This window comes from Gymnoscopelus microlampas (genome assembly GCF_963454915.1).
Source record: "Gymnoscopelus microlampas genome assembly, chromosome: 21".
In the NCBI taxonomy this organism is placed as follows: Eukaryota; Metazoa; Chordata; class Actinopteri; order Myctophiformes; family Myctophidae; genus Gymnoscopelus; species Gymnoscopelus microlampas.
In genome coordinates this window covers 2251884-2276430 of record NC_139958.1, presented here as the reverse complement: position 1 = coordinate 2276430, position 24547 = coordinate 2251884, and the positions used below count along the sequence as shown (strand labels likewise).

Here is a 24547-nt window from a genome sequence, read left to right as displayed (position 1 = left end):
TACTGAACAAACACTCTATAGCAATGATTACTATCACAATATAGTGCTTTAACCTTTTAACAAAATTATTTTTGTTTTAACCAAAAAATATCACTTACCCTACCTTTCACTTTTCGTACTTTAAGTATATTTTGATGCCAATACTTTTGCACTTTTACTCGAGTAACATTTTGAACACAGGCCCTTTTACTTGTAACAGAGTATTTTCATATTGTGGTATTGCTGCTTTTACTTAAGTGAAAAAACGTTTTTTTTCTTCCGCCACTGGTCCTGTCTGCTCCACAGCTCCTCTCTCTGGACACTGGAGCCTCCTGGTCGTCCTATGTATCACATGACATGCTGCAGTGCCTCTGTGTCCAATCAACACTCATGTTTTATTAACCAGGCTTTGGTTTTCTGCAGCCGCAGTGACACACGAGAGCCTGTTAACCTGATCCTAATGCTGAGTGGACAACCCCACCACTGTGTGTGTGTGTGTGTGTGTGTGTGTGTGTGTGTGTGTGTGTGTGTGTGTGTGTGGTATTAATATTTCTCATTTCAAATCCAGTTGAGGTTGTAATTAGAATTTTCTTTTTTTCTTTTTTCTTTTTACAAATAAACAGTGTTGGAAAAAGTACTCAAAAATACTGCCATATAGAAATGCTCCGTTACAAGTATAAGTCCAGAATTCTAAACTGACTTGAGTAAAAGTACAAAAGTATTGGCATCAAAATGTACTTAAAGTACCAAAAGTGAAAGTACTAAAATGTTTGAAAATGGCAGATCTACAAGCTCACAACGCGTCGCGATGCGACGCGTTGTGAGCTTGTAGATCTGCTATGTTCAAATAGCCCTAGGTATAAAATGGGGCTAAAGTGGTTAATGTATGTTTCATAATATCATCATTTATATCTGAGAAGTAACTCGTAACTAAAGTTTTCAAATAAATGTAGTGGAGTAAAAGTACAATATTTGGATGCGAGATGCAGTGGAGTAGAAGTAAATGTATTGGAAATTGGAAATACTCAAGTAAAGTAAAAATACCTCAAAATTGTACTTAAGTACAGTACTTAAGTAAATGCACATGTCAAATGCACATGGACCCCTAGGGTCCCTAGCATCCCTTTTCTGAGGAGAACTTAAGTCAAAAATAGCCGATCTACAAGATAGATCTGCTATTTTTGGCTAAGAGGTATAGGTGTAGAGGGAAAAAAGAGCAGACCAAGTAAACCCCAAAAAAGTATGATTTACTTGAGCACCTGCCCCTCAAAATGTCTGTGCACGCCACTGTTCTAAGTCAACAATATCCACTAGTAAGGGAAGCTATAATCATCTGCTCACTGATTGGTCCCTCCTGTCAGGCATCATCTACCAGATGAAGGGGGAGTACGAGAAGGCCCTGGAGCTCCACAAGGCCCACCTGGCCCTGGTCCAGGAGCTGGGGGACTACGCTGCTCAGGGCCGGGCCTACGGCAACATGGGCAACGCCTACAACGCCCTGGGTCTGCACGACCAGGCTGTACGCTACCACCGGCAAGAACTACACATCTCTTTAGAGGTAAGAACTACACATCTCTTTAGAGGTAAGAACTACACATCTCTTTAGAGGTAAGAACTACACATCTCTTTAGAGGTAAGAACTACACATCTCTTTAGAGGTAAGAACTACACATCTCTGTAGAGGTAAGAACTACACATCTCTTTAGAGGTAAGAACTACACATCTCTGTAGAGGTAAGAACTACACATCTCTTTAGAGGTAAGAACTACACATCTCTTTAGAGGTAAGAACTACACATCTCTTTAGAGGTAAGAACTACACATCTCTTTAGAGGTAAGAACTACACATCTCTTTAGAGGTAAGAACTACACATCTCTGTAGAGGTAAGAACTACACATCTCTTTAGAGGTAAGAACTACACATCTCTTTAGAGGTAAAGAACTACACATCTCTCTTTAGAGGTAAGAACTACACATCTCTTTAGAGAACTACACATCTCTTTAGAGAACTACACATCTCTTTAGAGGTAAGAACTACACATCTCTTTAGAGAACTACACATCTCTTTAGAGGTAAGAACTACACATCTCTTTAGAGAACTACACATCTCTTTAGAGGTAAGAACTACACATCTCTTTAGAGAACTACACATCTCTTTAGAGGTAAGAACTACACATCTCTTTAGAGAACTACACATCTCTTTAGAGGTAAGAACTACACATCTCTTTAGAGAACTACACATCTCTTTAGAGGTAAAGAACTACACATCTCTCTTTAGAGTTGAGGATTTATATTTTATACCATAGTGCAGGGGACTTCAGGCCAAGGACCCCCTAGCTGAGAGAGAGAGAGATGAAGCAGGGACCCCCCTACTCTATATTGTATAAATTTGTGTTTCAGATTAAAGTTTTTTTTTTTTACTTAGTCTGCTCTTTTTTCCCCTCTCTACACCTATAGCCTCTTTGCCGAAAATAGCAGATCTACAAGCTCTCAACGCCTCGCAGCGCGAGGCGTTGAGAGCTTGTAGATCTGCTATTTTCAGGCTAATGTTCCCCCCAGAAAAATAATTCTAGGGTTCAAGTGGTTAATGTAAAAATACAAAATCCTATCACACAAAGATTTGGCGGACCCCCCTGTAGTAGCTCTGAGGACCCCCTCCTAGGGGTCCCGGACCCCCTGTTGAAGACCCCTGCCATAATGAATTATGGAACCATAATAATTAACATCACACGCTGTGGGCGCTGGGGGCGTGCCCATACCCTAGGTGGGGTTTGGTGAAAGGGCCTTTCTGTGTGGAGTTTGCATGTTCTCCCCGTGTCCCTATAGTTCGTCGTACAGGGCTTGGATGGGGGGGGGGGGAGAGATCACATCCGCTGATGTGTTCGGCCGTCCGCACAACCCTCTGCATTGCCTTGCGGTTGAGCTCGGTGCAGCTGCCGTACCAGACAGTGAAGCAGCCAGTCAGGATGTTCTCTGTGGTGACTCTGTAGAAAAGCTCTCAGGACTTTATGACCCATGCCAGCTTTCTTCAGTTTCCTGAGAAAGTAGAGGCGTTGTTGTGCTTTCTTCACCACTCGCTCGCTCTGTCTGTACTGCCCAGGTGAGATCTTCAGTGATGTGATGTGCACCCCCAGGAATATGAACTCTCTGACCCTCTCCACTGCAGCACCCCCGACCTGGGTGGGAGAGTGATCTCTTCTGTAGTCGAAAATTATCTCTTTTGTCTTTGCAACATTGAGAGCCGGGTTGTTCTCATCATAGTTTCAGTCATCATAGCTTAGTTTTTATTTAGTTTTTATTTAGATTTTGTCAGTGAAAAAAAGTAGTCGACCAGCATTTTTCATCATAGTTTTAGTCGACGAAATCAACACTGCCACCCCCACACCCACATATCCACACACCCCCACACACACCCCCACACACACCCCCACACACACCCCCACACACACGCACACACATATCCACACACCCCCACACACCCACACACCCACATATCCACACACCCCCACACCCACATATCCACACACCCCCACACACACCCCCACACCCTCACACACACCCACCCACATATCCACACACCCACACACCCACATATCCACACACCCCCACACACACCCCCACACACACCCCCACACCCTCACACACACGCACACACATATCCACACACCCCCACACACCCACACACCCACACACCCACATATCCACACACCCCCACACACACCCCCACACCCACACACATATCCACACACCCCCACACACACCCCCACACACACCCCCACACCCACACACATATCCACACACCCCCCCACACACACATATCCACACGTTCACATTTCTGTTCTTATGTCTTTACTCTCTGTCTTGCAGGTGAATGACCGTCCGTCTCAGGCCTCCACACACGGTAACCTGGCCGTGGCGTATCAGGCCCTGGGTGCTCAGGACCAGGCTCTCCAGCACTACCACCACCACCTAACCATCGCACGGGAGCTCTGTGACGTCCAGAGCGAGGCCAGAGCTCTGGGTGAGACGGAAAAAGAGAGAAAACCCTTGTATTAAAAGTGAAGCATTGTGTTTTGTTTAGAGATGGAGGCATAAAGCAACAAGCCCCAGTAAGTGGCTGTGATGAACCCATTGAAGCCGGGAAAGCGGAGACACGGTGGCGCAGTCGGTACGGCTGTCGCCTCACAGCTAGAAGGTCCTGGGTTCGATTCCCGCCGGGGACGCTGTGGGCACTGGGGACGTGTCTTCTCCTCCACGTCATCGGTGCCCATACCCTAGGTGGGGTTGGTGAAAGGGCCCACTCTGTGTGGAGTTTGCATGTTCTCCCTGTGTCTCCTAGGGTAGGTAATACCCTCATAAAAACATACAGTAATCCTGGTCTCTATACTGCCTCCCCCTGGTCAGCCGGGGCGCCTGATGGAGGGGAAAGGAACTGGTTGGAATAACGCGTTCCTTCCACGCGCTACGTCCTACCAGGGAAACTCTCTCCTTTCAGGCGATATGAAGCGGCCTGCTCACTCCTCATGCATTGAAGGAGGCATGAGCTCATGTTGCTATATATATATATATATAGCAACATGCGTTTTTCAGAAAACTCTTAGGATTTAGAACGGTGGTTTAGATCAGTGTTTCTCAAAAATAGCGGATATACAAGCTCACAGCGCGTCACTGACATAAGTAGCTGCTTATTACATGGCTATGTAATGAATAAATTGACCCAAAAACAACGAAACAACAACGAAACAAAATATATCCTTACTTACGGTAATGAAAGTATTCCTTAAGTGTTGCACTGGCCCAGCGCAACATGGTCGCCTTGGAAAACAAGGAAGTGTTATCAAATAGAATACATGTTTGGTTATTGCATCGTCTATTTCTCGCTTCAAATGTTTTCAAAAACATTGTTGAGAGCAACGTTTAGCTGTAAATGACACTGAGTGTTTGTTTACATGGCTGTCATGTTGGATACGGCATACAATTCAAGCACCACAGGCTGATATGAGCAGGTGTTCTGAGTCTTTGATTAGACAGAGGTCTGTTATTGAGCGTCATAATCCAGAATTATTACATGGCTTGGTTGAATGCTTGATTCTGATTGGTCAATCGCTGAATTCAGCGGTGTGTTATCAGTGAATAATGACCGGGGCAAATCTGGCTGTATTATAGGCATATGCGGCGGTATATAGAATGGGGGCGAGTGTGTTTTGGGGCGAGTCTTCCGGTTACCTTATGGAATACTGTCATTTGTTTTCCGAGGTGAACTTCTCCGCCCAGACCAATACTTATGGAATACTTTCATTGTCGTAAGCAAGGAAATACTTAGTTTTGTTGTTACTTTTGGGTCAATTCATTCATTTATTTATTTATTACGTAGCCGTCTAATAAGCGGGATAATGTATGGGGAGGTGGTCATTATTGAAAATTAAAGCCCTTCAGGGTGATTATCCACCTCCGCTCCGCGTCGGTGGAGAATTGCCTTAAAAGTGAATTGCCTTAAAACCCCTTTAGCTGTTCTAAGATTGCGTATTGCTTCTATGAAACGGTTTATACCAAATAATATGGTCGACGTGAATCCTCAGTATGTATCTTTCCTTTGTGTCCGTCTGTCCAGGGAACCTGGGGAACTTCCACAGCTGGAGGGCAGAGTACTGCCAGGCGCTGCCCCACTACCAGCAGTACCTGGCTCTGTCTGCAGGCCTACAGGACATGGAGGGAGAGAGCAAGGTCTGCCACAACCTGGCCTACGCTCACTACTGCCTGGGCCAGTACAAAGACGCTGTCAGGTAGGACATCATCTAATGTACCCACACACACACGCACGCACGCACGCACGCACGCACGCACGCACGCACGCACGCACGCACGCACGCACGCACGCACGCACGCACGCACGCACACACACACACACACACACACACACACACACACACACACACACACCTGTGTCCCAGGCTATAGGCACATGCTAGATTTTTGTGGTGCACACAGCAGTTTGTGTGAACATGTTTAATACACATAGGAATAGTTCACTGACTAATCGATAGAAAAAAAGTCATTTTGGGGGTGAACTATCCCTTTAAGAATGAACAAAATGTTTGTGTGTGTTTGCGCGTGTGCGTGCGCGCGTGTGTGTGTGTGTGTGTGTGTGTGTGTGCGCACTGTACCAAAAAATAATATATATTGTGCTGGCCACTTTGATGTGGTAACATAAATGTATAGACTAAGATACTGTGTGGCTCTTATGTATTCATTGTCCAGGTATTATGAACAGGACCTGGCCCTGGCTAAGGACCTCCAGGACAAGCTGTCCCAGGCCAAAGCCTACTGTAACCTGGGTCTGGCCTACAAAGCCCTGAAGGACTACGCCAAGGCAGAGGAGTGTCAGAGATACCTGCTCTCTCTAGCCCAGGCCCTGGACAACAAACAGGTCACTATACAACTATACCACTATACAACTATACCACTATACCACTATACTGTACCACTATACCACTATACCACTATACTGTACCACTATACTGTACCACTATACCACTATACCACTGATCACTTCACTTTAACCGATTGAGACCTGAAGCCGGTTCTACATGTCTCCTAAATCTCAACAGTTTTCTGAAAAACGTATGTTTCTGTATCAGTGGTGCTCAATCTTTTTCATGTCAAGGACCCCCAAAATTATATGTATTTGGCCGCGGACCCCCATCAAAATATGTTGTTCCAGGGACCCCCCCAGAAGCAAAGATTTGAGTTAAAAATGTTTCGCTTTAAAAAATATATATATTCAAAGATTTGCACACATTTTCACGATTTTTCAAAAATAGCAGATCTACAAGCTCGTAGCGCGGCACTCGGTGCCGCGCTATGAGCTTGTAGATCTGCTATTTTTGAATAGCCTAAAGTGTAAAATAATGCTTTTGAGCTCAAATCTAAAAATGAGACAGTTCTAGGTCTCAATGGGTTAAAAACAAAATGTAATTTAGAAGACATTTGTAGAATCACCAGAGGCAAAGATTTGAGTTACAAATGTTTTCTTTAAAAAACATATTATATTCACTGGCCCAGGCCCTGGACAACAAACAGGTCACTATACCACTTCACTTGGCAAATAGTGCAAGATATTGTCAGTGACCATAAACTAAAGGGACATTTCACTTTCAAACTTGTTTGGGGTCATTTTAACATCTACTCTGGCTTTTGTGTTTCACCCCAGTTTTTGCCGTTTTTTTAAGATTCGGTATTTAGATATTTGATATTCATTTTATCAGAAACACCCCATTCCTATAAACTCATTGTAACTTCAAACTCCATTTTAAACATGTTCTGGTGACTGATATTGGCCTTCGAATTGGCCAATATCAGTCACTTTTTTCATTACTTTTCTAAAAGAATGTTGGGTAAATGAAGAAAGTTAAACACAATAAAACAATTTATAAAATGGATGAAAAGGTACAGTAATTGAAAAAACACAGCCCCCTCACGTAATGTATTAGAAGGACTATATCAGTCATCAGAACCATGATGGTTCTGATGACTGTGTGTGTGTGTGTGTGTGTGTGTGTGTGTGTGTGTGTGTGTGTGTGTGTGTGTGTGTGTGTGTGTGTGTGTGTGTGTGTGTGTGTGTGTGTGTGTGTGTGTGTGTGTGTGTGTGTGTGCGTGCGTGCGTGCGTGCGTGCGTGCGTGCGTGTGCGTGTGTATATATATATAGTTCATTTTGTGAGGAAGTGGTTCAGACTTAACACCCACTCCACCAGAGACATTATTTTCCAGTACAAACAGGGGGGTGGGTTTGGTGGAGTGGATATATAATGCCACACGGCTGGCTCACCTGCTAAGCATGCTAAACAGTGATGACAAGACTGTCAGGGCACTGGCTAGATCTTCTCTGTTTCTAGATATGAAACGGCGTAAAGTGCCTCTGATGGTAAGAGAGGGAGAGCCAAGTTTCCTGAGAGGTTCAAAAGAAAGCCTTAAAATGGACTCACATGCTGCTGGGTTCGGGGTGTCGTCAGATTGGCCTGACCTCAATGACCTCTGTGTGAGAACCGGAGTATCCCTACACTGGGTTGGACCTGACTCAGACACTGTAGCAGTCTCTGAGGACATTATTACCAACTGTATGATCTCAGTAAGGGCTCTACTGTTATTGATAAAGAACATAATTTATCACCAGTTAATGCACGGAGGTACCTTGTAATGTTACAACAGCAGAACCAACAACAACACTGGACTGGTTTAAAACTACAAGGAAAGCTAGCTAGCCTTCCTACTGCAGATCACACCGTCTCTCACACGATATTAAAACATTATGCAGTTGATGAGGATATAATCACCTTTACAGTCAAAGCCAGATTACAGATCCTACCAACCAGACTCAATCTTTCTCTGTGGTTTCCTCCTCATTGTCTGCACCATGACCACACTCCACTTACTGAAACTCTGTCACACATTATGAACGGCTGCCATGTATATAAGGGAATGTACATTGCTAGGCATGACAGAATTGTTGACCTATTAGTTAAGGACATACGTTCATATGTTTCATCATCTGCCAAAATGTATAAGCACTCCTGTGTTTAAACTGCCATGTTCATGTGCAATAATGAAAATGATGCCTTTTCAGATGTCACAGCTAATACACCAGATGTTGTTGATGTTGATGAGGACAGTAGAGAAGTGACCATTTTAGAAGTGGCATGTACATTTGATCACAGTCTGGAAGAGGCATTCCTTACAAAGGTGCTTAAGTACCAACGTCTTAAGGATGCTATCATGCAGCTTGGTTACAAATGTAAGCTGCTTGTGTTCATATTTGGAAGCCTCGGTAATGTCCATAGATCAGTTGTGAGAGGCCTGCAGATTGCAGGAATGCCCAATAAGCCTAAAGCTAAGGCATTGGTATAAATTCTGTTCAATGTCTGTGATAATTGTCAGTCGCCATATATGGAGGAGGCGATGCTTCCTGTACCCGTGATCTGTATTCTGAAGTACTTGTCGTTGAGTTTTTTTTCCAGGTTTGTGCACCTACCATTGTTTGTGTTCAAGAATGTATTGTTAAAATATAAAGATGTTAAATGTGTGTGTGTTGCTAGGCAGTGTTCAGGGCCTTGGGGAACCTTGGAGATGTGTGTGTGTGTCGGGGTGACCTGTCTGGAGCTCTGAGGTTCTACCACCAGCAGCTGACCCTGGCCCAGAAGGTCAAAGTTCAGAAGATGGAGGCTGACGCGTACTCGGCCCTTGGATCAGCTCATAGGTAACTGTCAAAATGCTTTTATTCTTGCTAAATTTAACTTCAAGGGATATTTCACTTAAAAAAAATGTTGGGTCATTTTATCATTTACTGTGAGCCCCCTGGACAGTTTTTAAGTTGCTTGATTCAGTATTTAGATATTTGATATTCATTTTATCAGACACAGCTCCTTCCTATACAAACCCATTGTAACTTCAAACTCCATTTTTAACATGTTTGATTCATCAGAAACACCCGTCCTTGTTTCTGGTGACTGATATTGTCCTTCTAATAATGCGTGAGGAGACTCACGCGGATGAGTCACCAGAACCAAGGACGGGTGCTTTTGATGAATCTAACATGTTAAAAATGGAGTTTGAAGTTATAATGGGTTTGTATAGGAAGGGGGCGTGTCTGATAAAATGAATATCAAATATCTAAATACTGAATCAAGCAACTTAAAAACTGTCCAGGGGGCTCACAAAAGCCTGAGTAGACGATACATGTATTTGAAAGTGAAATATCCCTTTAATTAACCCCTTGAACCCTATAGAACGCCAATTAACAAATCTGCAAGGTAAGAACAATGTTGTGAGATGGTAGTTTCGGCGATTTTTAAGCAAAGAGATTTGGTGTGGAGGGAGGGTTTGGGTTGTGTAGTTACCTTGTCATGATGTAACTCCAAAGGTGGGACAAGAAATCTAAAATAATTGCTCCATTGATTAGAAATTGATAATTCTAAATATGTTCCTCCTTACATTGTACGGTGAAACAGCTCTCAATGTCACTCTTTTAGCACATAAACACACTTAAACAAAGCTGATTCAGACAATATAGAACATCACCAAACCCACTACTGTTTTTTTTTTAAATAAACTGTCAACTGTTGATTTCACAATAAAAGAAGAAAAAGAAAAGAATCATCGCTTAAAGACGCACTGAAGTGACATTTTCGGTCATTTTATTTTGAAGGTTCAGCCTGAAACGTCGGCTCAACGACTCTAAACCAATCAGAAGGTCCCATCCCTTCAGGCTATGGGACGTTGGATCTCAATCACTTCAGCCGTGCGCAACACGGCTAGTGTTTGTTTACAAGTGAGAGAGAGACGGCCAGTGAAGCACGTTTGCTACTACCTGGCTTATTTCTAACCTATAATGTTTTCAGATACATATTTTAGTGTGCAGATGAAGTTTAAAATGAGTAATACACTCATCTTCAATGAGATTCAAAACGGAGTATCTCTGTAATTAAAATCAGCTGTGTTTGAAGAACGTGCAGCTATGGGAATCAAACAGGTGCATGTAATCAAGATTCATTTATATTCATGAAGGCTGCGTTATGTCATCACGCAGCACGTTTTCCTTTACAGGAAGTAATTAAGATTGGCTTTTTAGGGACTTTAGATATAAAAATACACAAAAATTGTTTTATTTTTTTTTCATTTTTTTTGGCATCTATTGTTAGGTATGCCCATATGATGACCACGGATATGCTCTAAAAGTGTGAAAAACATATTTTTCATTTCACTACACCTTTAAAAGGTACTATATATACTTGGATACTAATACACTTTATACCAGGGGTCTTCAAACGTTTTTAAAGCCAAGGACCCCCTGGTTGAGAGATTGATTGATTGATTGATTGCAATTTTTATTAGGCAAAATAATGTAAAACAACACAGTTACATTTATAATGCTTTTGTCTAAAAGCTCCGACCAAAAAAGTCCTTGCGGACTTGTTTCCGTTGGGGTCCTTGGTATTAATTTCATAGACATATTTAGTAGCAACCAAACAGTTCAAAAATCAACATAAGAATACAGAGGGAAAAAAATCACACCTGTGTGAAGGTAGCGGCGCCTTTGATATATTTTGTCATAGATATGTGTTTCTACTAGAGAAACAATATTAAATCTCTGTAAATGTATTTCAAGGCTTCCAGTGGCACTAAATAGTGCCATTGGAAGCGAATCACCAAATGCATTCCAAGGTAAGTGGCAAAAACTGATCTGTCATAGCTGATAGAGTGGGTACCTAAAAAAATAAACTTTGTGTGTGCGTGTGTATAAATGTGGTACCAGAAAGATATGTATGTGTTATGAAATAATCTATACAATTTATAAGCCGTACCCAGAGTGTTTATGTTCCGGACTTTTACAGTTTATATAAACCATCTAATTTTGTATTCATGATATAATATTGATGTCATGAATAGTTCCCTTGCCTGACCAATCAGAACGTTGACGGGCCTGACCAATCAGAACGTTGACGGAAAAGCCAGGTATAGAGCAGGACCATCGCCGTTAAAAATACAAAGGTATAGAGGGCTAATATCCGCTCTATACCTAAAGGTATAGAGCGTTAAATTGTTAAATTGAGGACGTTGACGGACCTGACCAATCAGAACCTTGGCGAGCCTGACCAATCAGAACCTTGGCGAGCCTGACCAATCAGAACCTTGGCGAGCCTGACCAATCAGAACGTTGACGGACCTGACCAATCAGAACCTTGGCGAGCCTGACCAATCAGAACGTTGACGGACCTGACCAATCAGAACCTTGGCGAGCCTGACCAATCAGAACGTTGACGGACCTGACCAATCAGAACCTTGGCGAGCCTGACCAATCAGAACGTTGACGGACCTGACCAATCAGAACCTTGGCGAGCCTGACCAATCAGAACGTTGACGCAAAAGCCAGGTATAGAGGGCTAATATCCGCTCTATACCTAAAGGTATAGAGCGGCTAGCGCCGCTAAAAATGATAATAATATGAAGATGAAGCAGGGACCCCCCACTACATATTGTATAAAATTGTGTTGCCGATTAAACCTTTTCATAGATGTATCCAGAGGGCCACATTGTATATACTGTCCGGGGGCAGACACCTCTAATCTCTGTATTTTAACTTTTTTCGTTCCATTCCAGACACCTGCGTCAGCTGGACTCGGCCCTGTCCTTCCACAGTCAGGAGCTGACCCTCCGCAGGGACCTGGGCGACCAGCAGGGGGAGTGCCGCGCCCTGGGCCACCTGGCGGCCGTGCACATGTCCCTGGGGGACTACGGCACGGCGCTGCAGTGCTACCGGGCCCAGCTGGGCCTGGCCGTGGGCCTGCGGGACGCGCGGCTGGAGGCCCAGGTGCACGGCAACATGGGCATCACCCGCATGAACACGGGCGCGTTCGAGGACGCCATCGGACACCTGGAGCAGCAGCTGGCCACGCTGCAGCAGCTCAGCGGCTCTGAGAGCATGCTGGACAGAGGTACCGTTACCGTACCGCCTTCTGGACCCTGTGGGCCCTTACCCCTTATCCCCAATCTTTTTTTTTGCCATTTTTGAGCGGTGCAACCGCTCCTATAAGAGCAGTGGCGTGCACAGACATTTTGAGGGGCAGGTGCTCAAGTAAATCATACTTTTTTTTGTTTACTTGGTCTGCTCTTTTTTCCCTCTACACCTATACCTCTTTGCCAAAAATAGCAGATCTACAAGCTCACAACGCCTCGCAGCGCGAGGCGTTGTGAGCTTGTAGATCTGCTATTTTTGGCTAAGGTTCTCCTCAGAAAAGGGATGCTAGGTTTCGAGTGGTTATTGTAAAAAGAAAAATCATATCGCATAAAGATTTTGCGGACCCCCTGTAGTAACTCTGAGGACCCCCTAGGGGTCCCGGACCCCCGGTTGAAGACCCCTGCTGTAAACTGTTTTTTTTTTGTTTTGTTTTTCCAAAAGGGCACTTCTGGTCAAGAGGGCAAAGGGCAGGTGCTCTAGCACCACCTAGAGTCTATCTGTGCACGTCCCTGTATAAGAGGGTTTAGGACCCATCCGTGGTGAAAGTTTTTCTTTCCGTCGTGAAAATGTGTCTTTCGCTGTGTGACGCCATGCTGTGGAAAACACGCCCATATAGGCTAAGCTTTGCAGGACGTGCTGTGATTGGCTAGCGAGACACATGATGAAATTAACTTCAAACTTCGCAGACGCGCTGTGATTGGCTAGCGAGACGCATGATGAAATTAATAATAGCGTAAAAAATGTAAGCACGTCACTTCGCAGGACGTGCTGTGATTGGCTATGGGGGGATGCATGATGAAATGAATAACTCATAAATAGCACCGCTCACTTCACACTGGGTGTGATTTTCTTTTTTACTATTTTGAAAAACATTTTGAAATAGTTCAAATAGACGATCTACAAGCTCACAACGTGTCGACGTAGATCGGCTAGTTGAACTATTTAAAAATGTTTAGTAAAATATGGCCAGAGCAAATCTGCCAGTGCACAAAAAAAAAAAAGATTGAGCTGGCAGATTTGGTCTGGACCCGCTCGGTTGTGATTGGATTTCCCTGCCCCCGAAGTTGTGGGGCACCAATCGGGGCCCAGTATGAACATGTGGGGCGGGGTTTATCATCATCAGGGGCATTTTTTTTAATTCAGCCCCTTGCAGATTCCAAACAGAGATTCCAGGCTAATATCTACGTTCTCAGTGACATTAGTCTGGCCATGCAGCCAGGCTAGTGATTGATCAGGATAATGGCTAACGTAATGCAGACATATCTTGGTCACTTGTTCTCATGTTGATAGATTTGTGTTTCTCCACAACTTGTGTGTTAAAAAACAAGAATGTTAATAAGTAAGCATGTAAATGGTAAATGGTGCATTTATATAAAGAAAAACATCACATGGATAACTGGGACGTATCATCAGTGTTGTAGCCTGGGGTCATAGGGTGTTTCGGGTCTCGCAATATACAACATACACCCTCGCCCAGGTGACCCAGCCAGGGTTGATCAAGCCCCGACTTACGTCCCAGTAGCACCCACGGTCAGTCCTATAGGGCAAGACAGGGCCACTCAGTCCGCTTCTCCGGAAGTACTCTGCCGGGACTCGGGGAGGCTCTGGCACGTGGAGGGACTAGGCTCTGTGGGTTGTCTCCTGGCCGGGCTCCTCCTTCGTCTCACCAGGTCCAGGACCTGAGCGCTGCGCCAGATCAGGTGCACCGCCCCGATCCAAACATTTCCTTCTGGCGTGATGGTTCCTTGGGCCGATACCACTAGATTGGGCCGTCTAATGGTATTAGCTCCGCTTGCGGTACGCTGGAATGGCCCTCCTAAAGGCCTCATCGTGGGTTTGTTGGGCTTCTTCCTCACGGAAGACACAGCCTGGGGGGCTAACCCATACTGCTCCCAGGATGCCATCTACATTCCGGCTGTCAACGGTCTCTCCAGTGGTCACCAAACTATTCCTGGTTGTCACGTCCCGTTATATACTGTAGCACTTTTATCCAAAGCGCTTTACATTGATTGTGCCATTAACCCATTCACACACACATTCACACACCGATGGAGGAGGAAACCATGTAAGGCACCAACCTGCTCATCGGGATTAATTAGGGGTTCAGCGTCTTGCTCAAGGACACTTCTACACTAACTCTAGGGGAGCGCCCCAGCCCGGGATCGAACTGGGAACCTTGCTGTTTCCAGTTCACTCTACCCGGCCCACTCTACCCCTGAGACACTGCCGCCCCAATGTCTTTTTCTTTATTTCAGATGTTAGGTCCATTGTTAACCTGGCATCCCATAGTTTCTTTGAGGCTCTACCTTGTTCTCTCTGTAATTTATGTATGTGACTACCTTGTTGTTTATTGACTAGAGGCCATGTTTACTCTGCATATTCCAATCTCACACTTGTAAGTCGCCCTGGATAAGAGCATCTGCTAAATTAAAGTAATGAATGTTTAAATGGTAATGATTGTATTGTATGTGTGATTGCAGGCAGAGCCTACGGGAACCTGGCAGAGTGCTATGAAGCTCTGGTGGACTACGAGGAGGCCATCCAGTACTATGAGAAATACCTGACGGTGGCTCAGAGTCTCAACCACCTCCAGGACCAGGAGAAGGCCTACAGAGGACTGGGGAACGCACACAGGTATACACGGGCATGAAGAACGTCCTCTCCAACTCTATAGCGTCACGATGCTGGGCGTCATCTCATAATGGGTCCAACATTCGGCAAAAAGGAATAAACATTCGGCAAACTTTCAGGAAATATAGCCTGTCTAAATCATAATCTCACAGATCGGCTTATTATATAATATACAGCACCTTATGACCTGAAGAACCACTCTTTTTGAATGATTATGACATGCATCATACCTCATACATCAAACCCCTCCAACTCGAGGAGGGCATATGAGGTATGCGGTCAGCTGTCGGGTTGGCTCAGGGAAGAGGACGCCCCTGCCTTGCACAGTCCCTTGGGATGTCTGCCACTCAACGACTAGGCAAATCTCAATGATTGGGCATGGGACACAAGCTAGGGCTTGATCACCCTGTAGCTGGCCACCTTTGATGAGGGTGTATAGTGTTTGAAGGCCGAAACACCCCCTGATTCAAAGGCACACTACTGAGGACGTGTCCCAAAATGGACATCTTACCCCCAGTCTAAGAAAGACACCTCCCATGCCACTCTCGTCACATCAAGGCACATCTCATGTGAGTGCACACCATCTATTGGCACAATGGACAGTATCAACATCACGCCCCGTGTTTTATGATTCCATGTTGAATACGGTAGTTCAGGGGTCTTCAACAGAGGGTCCGGGACCCCTAGGGGGTCCTCAGAGTTACTACTGGGGGTCCGGCAAATCTTTGTGTGATATGATTTTTTTTTTTTACCACTTGAACCCCAACATTCCTTTTCTGAGGAGAACTTTAGCCAAAAATTGCAGATCTACAAGCTCACAACGCCTCGCGCTGCGAGGCATTGTGAGCTTGTAGATCGGCTATTTTTGGCAAAGAGGTGTAGGTGTAGAGGGAAAAAAAGAGCAGGCCAAGTAAACAAAAAAAGTTTCATCTAAAACACAATTTTATACAATATAGAGGGGGTCCCTGCTTCATCTCTCTGTCAGCCAGGGGGTCCATGGATTGGATTTCATTTAGGATGGGTAGTGTCTCAAACCCTATATGATTATTATTAGGAATAGTGGTTTGTTGTCATAATTTGTCTATATTCCTAAGGCCTCAGACTATCGTAGTCAATCTGTTTATGTAATGATTGCTGACAGATTAAGGCCCGATCGACACGTTTTTAATCTGTCTCAGCTGTTTCCCTGGACTGTAAACGAGGCAGTAATGAGGAGAGCAGAGTCACCGAAACAAACACATGATTACTAAACCTCACTGTTAAGTATTAACACATTCGGTGCCAGAGTTTTATTAAAAAAGTGACGTTGAGTGCCAGAGATCTCACCGTTTGTAACGCTACGCTGTTTACAGCTGTAGACTCCACGACGAGCACCCGTTTGTAAACTGTATATGCGTGCGGGATGGTGGATGGTCCTGGCTAACGCCTGGAACAATAACATCTCTCACGCGAGTCACCAGGGCGGAGTGATCGCGGATCGAAAATGAGTCGTTTTCCCCACTGTAAAAAGTTAAGGAAATATGGAGTTTTTTTGCAAGGAGATAGAATAGGAGCGGACGGGAGACAGTTTTTTTTGGCACGGTGATCCATCTGTGCCTTCCTTCTCAGAGTCACCGTGGGTGATTCCAGAGCTGCGGTTTTGGCACTCAACGTGACTTGTTGCGAAACCGGGAAAAAACGCTTTAGCCTAAAAACCTCACCTAGAATGACATTATTGCCAAAATGGTGATGTCAAGGTTAAAGTGAATGCTCACATTTTTAACTGTCTCAATGAACACTGTTTTTTTGTGGTATTACTGTGCAAAGCCACGTTGTGATCACAGCCAGGGCCGGCGCACCCATAGAGGCGACCTAGGCGGCCGCCTAGAGCGGCAGTTGGAGAGGCGGCAAAAAAAACTTGGGAAAAAAAACATAACCCTAACCTAACCCTAACCCTAAAACCGAAATAAAGTAACCAAAGACACAAAAAAAAGCATTATAATCCACCCATAACCGCGTAAAAATTTTGCGCGCGCGAGGATCCCCCGCATGCACACGCGCGAAGCGCATCAAATGAATCTCGCCTAGAGCGGCGATCAGCCCTCCACCGGCCCTGATCACAGCACATTTATGCTTTTGTTAACAGGCAATTGTTCCCCTACATTGAGCTCTTAAATTGTTCACTTGTATTGTTCACTTGTAAATTGTATTTCTGTTTGAAATAATAGGCCTTTGATGTTTGAACACACACTTGTACAGTATGTCACCTTAACAGTGTGTGTGTGTGTGTGTGTGTGTGTGTGTGTGTGTGTGTGTGTGTGTGTGTGTGTGTGTGTGTGTGTGTGTGTGTGTGTGTGTGTGTGTGTGTGAAGTACAACTGAAATACAGTTATCTTGTGCTGTACAGTAAACTGGATGTCATTTTATAGTATGCTGGCAGGAAGAAATCCGATATAAAGTAATGTATGGTTTGATTTATATACGTGGGTTGTGTGCCAGTGTAATGCTCTGAAAAGAGCCGATCTACAAGCTCACAACGCATCGCGATGTTTCAGCACACGACACCTTTGTGCAACCAAGTATAAATACTGTGCAACCAAGTATAAATACTGTGCAACCAAGTATAAATGCTGTGCAACCAAGTATAAATACTGTGCAACCAAGTATAAATACTGTGCAACCAAGTATAAATACTGTGCAACCAAGTATAAATACTGTGCAACCAAGTATAAATACTGTGCAACCAAGTATAAATGCTGTGCAACCAAGTATAAATACTCTGCAACCAAGTATAAATACTCTGCATTGTGTGCAGTGGTGGAAAAAGTTCTCAAATTCTTTACTTAAGTAAAAGTACCAATACTGCAATATAGAAATACTCTGTTACAAGTAAAAGTCCAGAATTATAAATTTACTTGAGTAAAAGTACAAAAGTATTGGTATCAAAATGTACTTAAAGTACCAAAAGTAAAAGTACAAAAATATTTGAAAATATCAGATATACAAGCTCACAACGCGTACACCACTGATTGTGTGTGTGTCTCTCCAGGTCTTTGGGCAGTCTGCAGCAGGCTCTGGTGTGCTTCTGCCCTCCTGTGGTCATTATGTGTATTGTGTGTCTCCAGGTCCCTGGGCAGTCTGCAGCAGGCTCTGGTGTGCTTCTGCCCTCCTGTGGTCATTATGTGTATTGTGTGTGTCTCCAGGTCCCTGGGCAGTCTGCAGCAGGCTCTGGTGTGCTTCTGCCCTCCTGTGGTCATTATGTGTATTGTGTGTGTCTCCAGGTCTCTGGGCAGTCTGCAGCAGGCTCTGGTGTGCTTCGAGAGGCAGCTGGTGGTGGCTCATGAGCTGGGTGGGGAAGGAGGGGGCAAGGCCCAGGCGTACGGGGAGCTGGGCACTCTGCACAGCCAGCTGGGCAACTATGAGCAGGCTCTGTCCTGCCTGGAGCACCAGCTGAACATCGCACACACAGCAGGGGTAATGGATTCAAACTTTCAATCACAATGTTGATTTAATGAATGGCCATACAGTACCACGGTTATTATAGTTAACTGATGAATTAATGACAAGTAGTTAACCCATTAAGAGCTCAGGAGATTCTTAAAAATGTTCTAAATCCTAACAGTTTTTTGAAAAAAATCAAAAAAAAAAAATGTTTTTCAAGATCTTTCAAAAATAGCAGATCTACAAGCTCGTAGCGCGGCACTCGGTGCCGCGCTATGAGCTTGTAGATCTGCTATTTTTGAATAGCCATAGAAATATAAAGTGACACAGATGCGTTCCAGGTCTTAACACATTGACTGCCAGAATTATTTCAGATTTTTTTTGCAGTTTTCTGCCAGAGATTTTTCATTGAAAAAAACAAAAAAGTACTCAGGAGCCGAGATACAGAATTTTTAAGTTTTAAGTTAACAAGGAAGTGGATGGGAGTCTAGATCTTCGAAAAATCATATCTCCTTGTCCTTGGTCTTTGGGTCAAATTTAAAAAAAAAAGAATGTAAAAAAAAAAAAAAGTTTTTTTTTTCTTTTTTTTTCTAAAAATGACTTAAGTCATTCTTGGCAGGCAAGTGATGGATTCTAAAGAATGCATATATGCATTATTGGCAGGCAACGTGTTAATAGATACAATTCCCTTCAAATTATGACATGACATGCATGTTCACATTTATTTTTCTGTGCCATTTTTCACATTCGCCCCTGACAAATACCCCATTATTACTGAAACTATAACTAATACAAACTAAGGTGTTTCAAAAGAGAAAAATAAACTAATCTATCAAACCCGCGTTAAAAACTAATTTAAACTAATCTGAAATAGAAAAAACTAAACGTCAAAAAACAAAAGCAAAATTGTAAACTAATGAAAAATGCAAGTATACAGTACTAATACAGTATAATAACCTACAGGCTATTTATTTGTATTAATTTTATTTTCGTTAAGAAAATGCCTCTTTGAATCCAAAATAGGTTATTTCTTTGAAACTGTATTGTTTGATTTTGAGACGTTATCTTTAATGTTGTTGTTTAACAGCCCCCTCAAGCACATTTTCCAAGTATTTGGATTATTATGTCTTGCTGAATTATTATTTCTTTGCTGGATGGTAGATCATGTTGAGCTGGTAATTTATTAACTGATCCTAGATCAGCAATTAAGTGCATTTTTTGCCTCAAGTTTATTCAAATGCATTCTTAATAATAGGCTATATGCACAGCAGCCATATTGGAAAGAAATTGGGCCTCTTCTTACTTCCTTCACAGGTGTTACCTATGATACTAATGAAGGCTCTGTTCTGGTCACTAGAAACACTCCATTTTGTTTCCCAAATGGCCCCTTATGGTGGGTGTGTAACTCTGAGAGTGTACAAATGGAACCAAATGGACCCGTAAGGGTCCATTTGGTTCCATTTGTACACTCTCAGAGTTATGGGGGTCCTTGAAAATAAGACAACCACTGTGCCACACTAAATAGTTGGGTCATTTATGGCACTTCCGTGACCGCGGAGAGCGAAGGTCCGTTTCTCAATGGATTTGTCATCTAGGAGGGTTATTAAACAAATTTAGCCGGGGTGTCTTTTTTAAAACGGCGGGGAAAATTTGTGGGAGACCAAAATCCAAAATGGCTGCCGTGAAAATGAACTTTTTAATGGTTTGACCTACAATGATGCACAATACATGGTTTCAGAGCTTATTTTGGTCATGGAATACATATATGGTGTTTATATAATGATTTGACCTATTGTCGACCTTCAAATGCAAGATGGCTGCCAATTATGAGCTCCAAAAGGGAGTTTTTTCAAAATCGTCACAGAGCCTTCATATTAGGCTCAAATGAAAGCTCTGCTCATGATGAGTTGAATAATATACAGTATAAGTACACAGAAGTAATCTCTGAGGTCAATAAAGTCAATGTTTGTGTGTAAACAGCAGTTGCTGATTTGCGGTTTCCCATTAAATAGGGTAGGCTACTGAAAATATGGTGTCCAGTTCATCCCATCACATTTTCATAATGAACCAAAAATAAATGAGCTCTATAGCCTAACATAAAATAGTATTCTGTATGCAAAGCTAGAAAGGTTAGTTGCTTGAGGTGAATTTAAAGGTCAACTCATTTGTCACCCTTATTTTGTAGTATTGCTCCCAGTGTTTCCTGTCTGTCTTCCTTGCCTTGTCTAACCAGTCTTGTGATTTTGTCAGTGTTTCCACCTGTGTCCTCCTAGTCCCCGAGCCTATCCCAGTGTTGATTGTCAGTTGAGTTCACCTGTGTCCTGTTAATCCCTGTATATTTAAGCCCTGTGTTTGCACTGTGGTCTTGTTGGTCTGTTGTCATGCGAGGTGAGGTTTTTAGTTGTTGTTCTTTGTGCTCAAGAATCTTGGACATTAGAGCGTCTGCCATTCCAGAGCCCTTGAATCGCTTGTAGATGGCATAGATGTAGGACATCAGCTGGTGGAAAGTTACGAGGATTGGGAGGATGTCCTTGAACATTAATGGATTCTCCGCCTTGAGCTGAGTGAACGTCTTGTAGGTGGGCAGGTGACCAACAAGAAAGGAGAATGGAATATTCTTCTGCCGCATGGCCTCCAAATGTTTCACCATTATGTCATTCACCACTGACTTGCTTGGAGGTTCATTGTATGTTGTGTGGTAATTAGGCATGCTCTTGTTGGGTGGTGGATGACAGCAGGACTGGGCACCACTGTATCCTGGAACTCGCTGCTCTTCAGGTGGTGGTCTTCTGCCATGATTGTCTACACGAGACAGTGCATGTATTACAGAGCGAGCACGCTGCGGAGCTGACCCATCCACTGGTGGATCTACCCTGGGACAAGCAGGTGACTCACTCTTGCTACCAGGGGGGGCATCTGTACTGGCAAACCTTTGTCAGTTCCGCACACTTCTGCTTTAGCTGTGCAGAGATTTCCTTCTTCTTGGTGAGCGTTTCAGCAGTCTCTTTGCCTGGTTTCTTTTCATAGCTCTCTGGCTGCATGTACATGACATTTGTTCGATGGACTGCTGTAGAGTCACCTGTCATAGTGTCAATCTTGAAGTCGTCATTGTCGATGATCACGATAGCTGGCTTGCTGTCTGCGATCTTGTGTGGGCAGGTTGCTGATGCCTCCACATCCATCAGAGCCCAATGGTCATAGAGGAGCAGTGTGTCTGCAAAGCTGATGCAGACACCGCTCTTGTGCAGAGTGTCTACCAGATCTTTACTCCTTGTCATGCCATGGACATTTACTCCCAGGTTGATAGCAGAGCTCCGCAGTGTGCTCGCTCTGTGATACATGCACTGTCTCGTGTAGACAATTATGGTACAAGACCACCACCTGAAGAGCAGCGAGTTCCAGGATACAGTGGTGCCCAGTCCTGCTGTCATCCACCACCCAACAAGAGCAAGCCTTATTACCACACAACATACAATGAACCTTCAAGTCAGTCAGTGGTGAATGACATCATGGTGGAACATGTGGAGGCCATGTGGCAGAAGAATATTCCATTCTCCTTTCTTGTTGGTGACCTGCCCACCTACAAGATGCTCACTGAGCTCAAGGCAGAGAATCCAGAAATGTTCAAGGACATCCTCCCAATCCTCGTACCTCCAGCTGATGTCCTACAGTACATCTATGCCATCTACAAGCGATTCAAGGGCTCTGGAATGGCAGACACTCTGGTTACAGCAGGGGTAGTAGTGGAGGGGTTGGTAGACCAAGCACTACGAGGAAAGCACTACAGACAGGGCGTGCTGTGCATCCTGCTCTGGCGAGAGGTTCTTATCCAAAATCACTTCCAAGATTCTTGAGCGCAAAGAACAACGACTAAAAACCTCACATGACAAAGGTCTACAGACCAATAAGAACACAATGCAATCACAGGGCTTAAATAGACAGGGATTAACAGGACACAGGTGAACTCAACTGACAATCAACACTGGGATAGGCTGGGGGACTAGGAGGACACAGGTGGAAACACTGACAAAATCACAAGACTGGTTAGACAAGGCAAGGAAGACAGACAGGAAACACTGGGAGCAATACTACAAAATAAGGGTGACAAATGAGTTGACCTTTAAATTCACCTCAAGCAACTAACCTTTCTAGCTTTGCATACAGAATACTATTTTATGTTAGGCTATAGAGCTCATTTATTTTTGGTTCATTATGAAAATGTGATGGGATGAACTGGACACCATATTCTCAGTAGCCTACCCTATTTAATGGGAAACCGCAAATCAGCAACTGCTGTTTACACACAAACATTGACTTTATTGACCTCAGAGATTACTTCTGTGTACTTATACTGTATATTATTCAACTCATCATGAGCAGAGCTTTCATTTGAGCCTAATATGAAGGCTCTGTGACGATTTTGAAAAAACTCCCTTTTGGAGCTCATAATTGGCAGCCATCTTGCATTTGAAGGTCGACAATAGGTCAAATCATTATATAAACACCATATATGTATTCCTTGACCAAAATAAGCTCTGAAACCATGTATTGTGCATCATTGTAGGTCAAACCATTAAAAAGTTCATTTTCACGGCAGCCATTTTGGATTTTGGTCTCCCACAAATTTTCCCCGCCGTTTTAAAAAAGACACCCCGGCTAAATTTGTTTAATAACCCTCCTAGATGACAAATCCATTGAGAAACGGACCTTCGCTCTCCGCGGTCACGGAAGTGCCATAAATGACCCAACTAAAATGGAACAGAGCCTTAATTAGTATCATTGGTAACACCTGTGAAGGAAGTAAGGAAGGGGCCCAATTCATTCCCAATATGGCTGCTGTGCATAGAGCCTATAGACGGGTTTCATGTTTGTAAACATTGAGAGGATATGACCGCGCAGAGGAGGGGTAAGCCTATAGAGGGCGCCATTACCCGCAGCAGCTCTGGTCAAATGTCCATTCATAAAAGAAATGATCTTCACCGGGTTTAATGAAAGTAGATTAAATTATGCAGTTTGTCATACCTTGTTTACTCAATAAAAATGATTTGTTGGAAGTTGGATCTGTTTGTATATAATAGCAGCATTGTGCCTATTATGCCTATAATAGCAGAATTATGGCTATCTAACTCCCGAACACAACAACAGAGTGAACGGCGCAACAATTCGTTTCCCCCGAGCATGCGCAGATTGCGCATTCTGCTCTGTGATGACATCGCGCGGAAATCCGTCTATTGTATGTCAGAGGACAACGTGGTAAGATTATCACTTTTGGCCAGAAAAAAATATAAATAATTTGCTCTAATAAATTGTTAATGTATCTGGTCCATTATTTGCTATTGTCCTTAAAAACTATATATATATATAAGTATATATGTTAGCGTGGCTGTCTGGCGTTAGCAACATGGATTGACCCACACATACAATGAAGACAGTAGAGAGCATCAGGGAAATAACATTTTCTTTTATACGAATCAATGAATTCTTCAATGAATTGAGTACAAAGGACCCCAATGGAAACAAGTCATTAGTTTAGTTTAGTTTATTGCACATTTAAAAATGACATATGATAAAAACAAAACAAAATGGGAAAAAAATAAAAATGTTATATGAAAAGGAAACAATGGAAGGAAACAATTCTAAATCAAAACATGATGTGCCGGAGAGGCAAAAAAAAAACAGATGGGCTTGTCGAGTGGCCTTCCTAAAAGCTATCTTTAAAGCTTAGAATATATATACTAGAATCTCTGAACAGACCTTGTATTGAACTGTACTTCCTTGTGCTTGTCTTCGCAAACTGTTAATAAAGTATTCAATCAATCAATCAATGAGTACACAGCTGATGAATACTGGGTAACAGTACAGCCTAAACATTGTGTTTAGTCTTGTCACCCTTTTCACTTCTCTGTCCTGTTTCCATGCCTGAACCTCGGTCCATATGGATGTGACACAGGGGCCTCACTACCGTCACGCAGACAACGCGGTTGCGTTGGGGCCCATGACGTTAGGGGCCC

At 43.5% G+C, this 24547-nt stretch overlaps 1 protein-coding gene across 1 annotated transcript in view; it reads left to right on the top strand.

The window, feature by feature from the left end:
- Positions 1 to 24547, top strand: part of LOC311037327 (tetratricopeptide repeat protein 28-like) — a 114780-nt gene that overhangs the window by 40139 nt on the left and 50094 nt on the right. The window contains exons 9-16 of the mRNA XM_084046454.1: positions 1341 to 1537; positions 3846 to 3999; positions 5590 to 5761; positions 6237 to 6405; positions 9068 to 9228; positions 12129 to 12463; positions 14967 to 15120; positions 18377 to 18569. Coding sequence (XP_083902580.1) covers positions 1341 to 1537; positions 3846 to 3999; positions 5590 to 5761; positions 6237 to 6405; positions 9068 to 9228; positions 12129 to 12463; positions 14967 to 15120; positions 18377 to 18569 — 1535 coding nt within the window. The remainder of the gene's footprint in view (positions 1 to 1340; positions 1538 to 3845; positions 4000 to 5589; positions 5762 to 6236; positions 6406 to 9067; positions 9229 to 12128; positions 12464 to 14966; positions 15121 to 18376; positions 18570 to 24547) is intronic.